Source organism: Lathyrus oleraceus, chromosome 1, assembly GCF_024323335.1.
Source record: "Lathyrus oleraceus cultivar Zhongwan6 chromosome 1, CAAS_Psat_ZW6_1.0, whole genome shotgun sequence".
Taxonomy (NCBI): domain Eukaryota; kingdom Viridiplantae; phylum Streptophyta; class Magnoliopsida; order Fabales; family Fabaceae; genus Lathyrus; species Lathyrus oleraceus.
Window position 1 is genome coordinate 188,585,964 of NC_066579.1, and position 2,275 is coordinate 188,588,238.

Genomic DNA, 2,275 nt, shown 5'->3' on the forward strand with positions numbered 1-2,275 from the left:
ATGAAATGTGGTACGATTACATCTTAGTTGATTATTGATTCAGGTCAAAACTTTGTTATAAACTTTTTTATTTGTAATAGTGATAATACAATTATGAAATTCAAAAGACGGATGGTGTCATCTAAATGAATCAGAGGCACATGTGTCTCTCTATTTTAGACTCTGGGGACAGAAAGGAAGTGAAACCGGGTCATCATTCACACCAGCTGAAACCCTAAAAAAACAAAACTGAAAACGAGTAAAACAGGATTGAACGAGAGTGCTCTGATACTAATTTAAATCTGAATATTTCTCATAAGGAAATTTCAAGTATATATATATATATTCAAAAGGCTATTAAATACAATCCCATAATAGTATTGATCGTATTAAAAACAGAATTGACTACTAATAAATACGAAATATATTTGCAATAACACCAACAATAAGTATTACTTTCTGCTGGCACACGGGCTTCAAGAAAATCATGTTTTTTCAGCGTTATTAGCCGATTCTATAGAGGTATTTCTTAGACAACTTGAATAATAAAAAAAACACATTCAATGCATGTCATACATAGATTTTGGAGAGTAATCAACAATAGAGTGAATAACTAAATAGTATAATTTATACATAGTGATTCATCAGTTTCATCTTTAGCATACATTTCCAATCCCATAATCAGTTTAAATAATGCCTCACAATCCTAAACTTATTTACTATAAGATACTCGTCTGCAGCTGATGCAGTCTTAATCGTGTTCATGTTGAGGTAGCAGACACATCTTAACTCATTCTTTCTGCAATACATAGTGTGAGAGAAAAATTATTAGTCTCAAAAAAATGTAAATAATTCTATTAAAATATACATGAAATTTGAATAATTTTTTTGAACATACCAATAGATCTTTTGCAATGAAGAACAGCTTCATAGATTGAACTATCTGAATCACAAGACATGCGCGAATAGTCCGTGGAACAAGCAACACTAATTCTTGGAGATGATTCACAATAATTTCCTCTATAATTCTTCACTGATTGAGTTCTTTTCATACCATTTTCATGCTTTAATCCTGGGTTTTGACCCCTCAATTTTCTACAGAAAGGTTTTAAGAAATTCAAATACTTTTGAAACATTCTCCTTGACAGTGTTCTACACCTTTTCAATGAAGGGCTTCTTGAATTTTCTATAGGAATCACATTTTTTGGTACATGTGATATGGAAGAAGAAGGTAAGGTTGAATTTGAGATTGATGAATCATATTCATATGGTTCAATATTCTTCAATGATTCATCAAAAAGTGGCATTAAGTAACCATTGGAAAAGAGTTGATCAGCATGAACAAGAGTAGTGAGAGAAGATTGTTGTGAAGTTGGAAAGTCAAATTTGAAATCTTGTGAGGTTATAAAGAACCTTCTAGAAGGTGGCATTCTTGGATCCATTTCAATGAAAGAAGAAGCTAGTTCATCAGAAGCATCAAGAGAAATTCTAAAGGAAGAAGTTTCAAGGGTTTGATCTAGTGATGGTTTAAGGTTTACTAACCAGCTATATGAAAAACTTTCAATTGAAAGAGGATGAGTTGCTTCCATAGTGTTTGAGTTAGTGAAAAATGGGTTAAAGCAAGCTTGGTTTCTTCTCTTATATATAGTGTTTTCCACGCCACAAACTATAGAATTCATGTGCTAGCTAGCTAGGAAGACAAGAAAGAAGTAGAAGGAAGAATTGTTATCAAACATTGGCATTTTAGCATAGCACATTTTGTCCATGTCCCCTTCTAACTCCTATTTGCATGTGATGAATTTCTAGCTTTTGGCTATATATTTGAAGTTAACCACTTTCAATGGCTAACATTGAGCCAGCCGAATATTTGGTTAGATTTCATATAGGAAATGATTACCACTTGAGCTTGAGCTTCAAAATCCATCACAAGTTGGACCCCACAGCTTTTGGGACCATTTTATTATTTCATGTTTTGTATTACCACAATTTCATTTTCAACATCAATAGAGCCATCCAAAAGCATTAACATTTTTTCACCAAACAAGTAGGGGAAATGATAGTTTTAAACAGTTTTGAAGTCTAACTCAAAGAGGCAGTGCAGTGTCTTTTATCGTGACAAAATGCTTGAGTTAGGTACAGACATAATGATATATATCTCTTGAGGTTGCATGTCTTTTGGGGTGTCCTACAATTGCATTATGATTGTAATGCTTGAATATTTTTGTTGCTAGCTATCCTAGCATTAGGTGGTAACTGGTGTTGTGCTACTATTAGCTTCATGATGAAACAACAACAC

At 32.8% G+C, this 2,275-nt stretch overlaps 1 protein-coding gene across 1 annotated transcript; it reads right to left on the minus strand.

Moving 5' to 3' along the window:
- Positions 1-522: 522 nt before the first annotated feature.
- Positions 523-1,775, minus strand: LOC127126805 (probable membrane-associated kinase regulator 6). The gene is made up of 2 exons (XM_051055806.1): positions 878-1,775; positions 523-778 (listed from the first exon to the last, which is right to left on the minus strand). The coding sequence occupies exons 1-2, from the start codon at positions 1,656-1,658 to the stop codon at positions 765-767; spliced, it is 795 nt and encodes a 264-aa protein (XP_050911763.1). The 5' UTR covers positions 1,659-1,775; the 3' UTR covers positions 523-764.
- Positions 1,776-2,275: the final 500 nt, after the last annotated feature.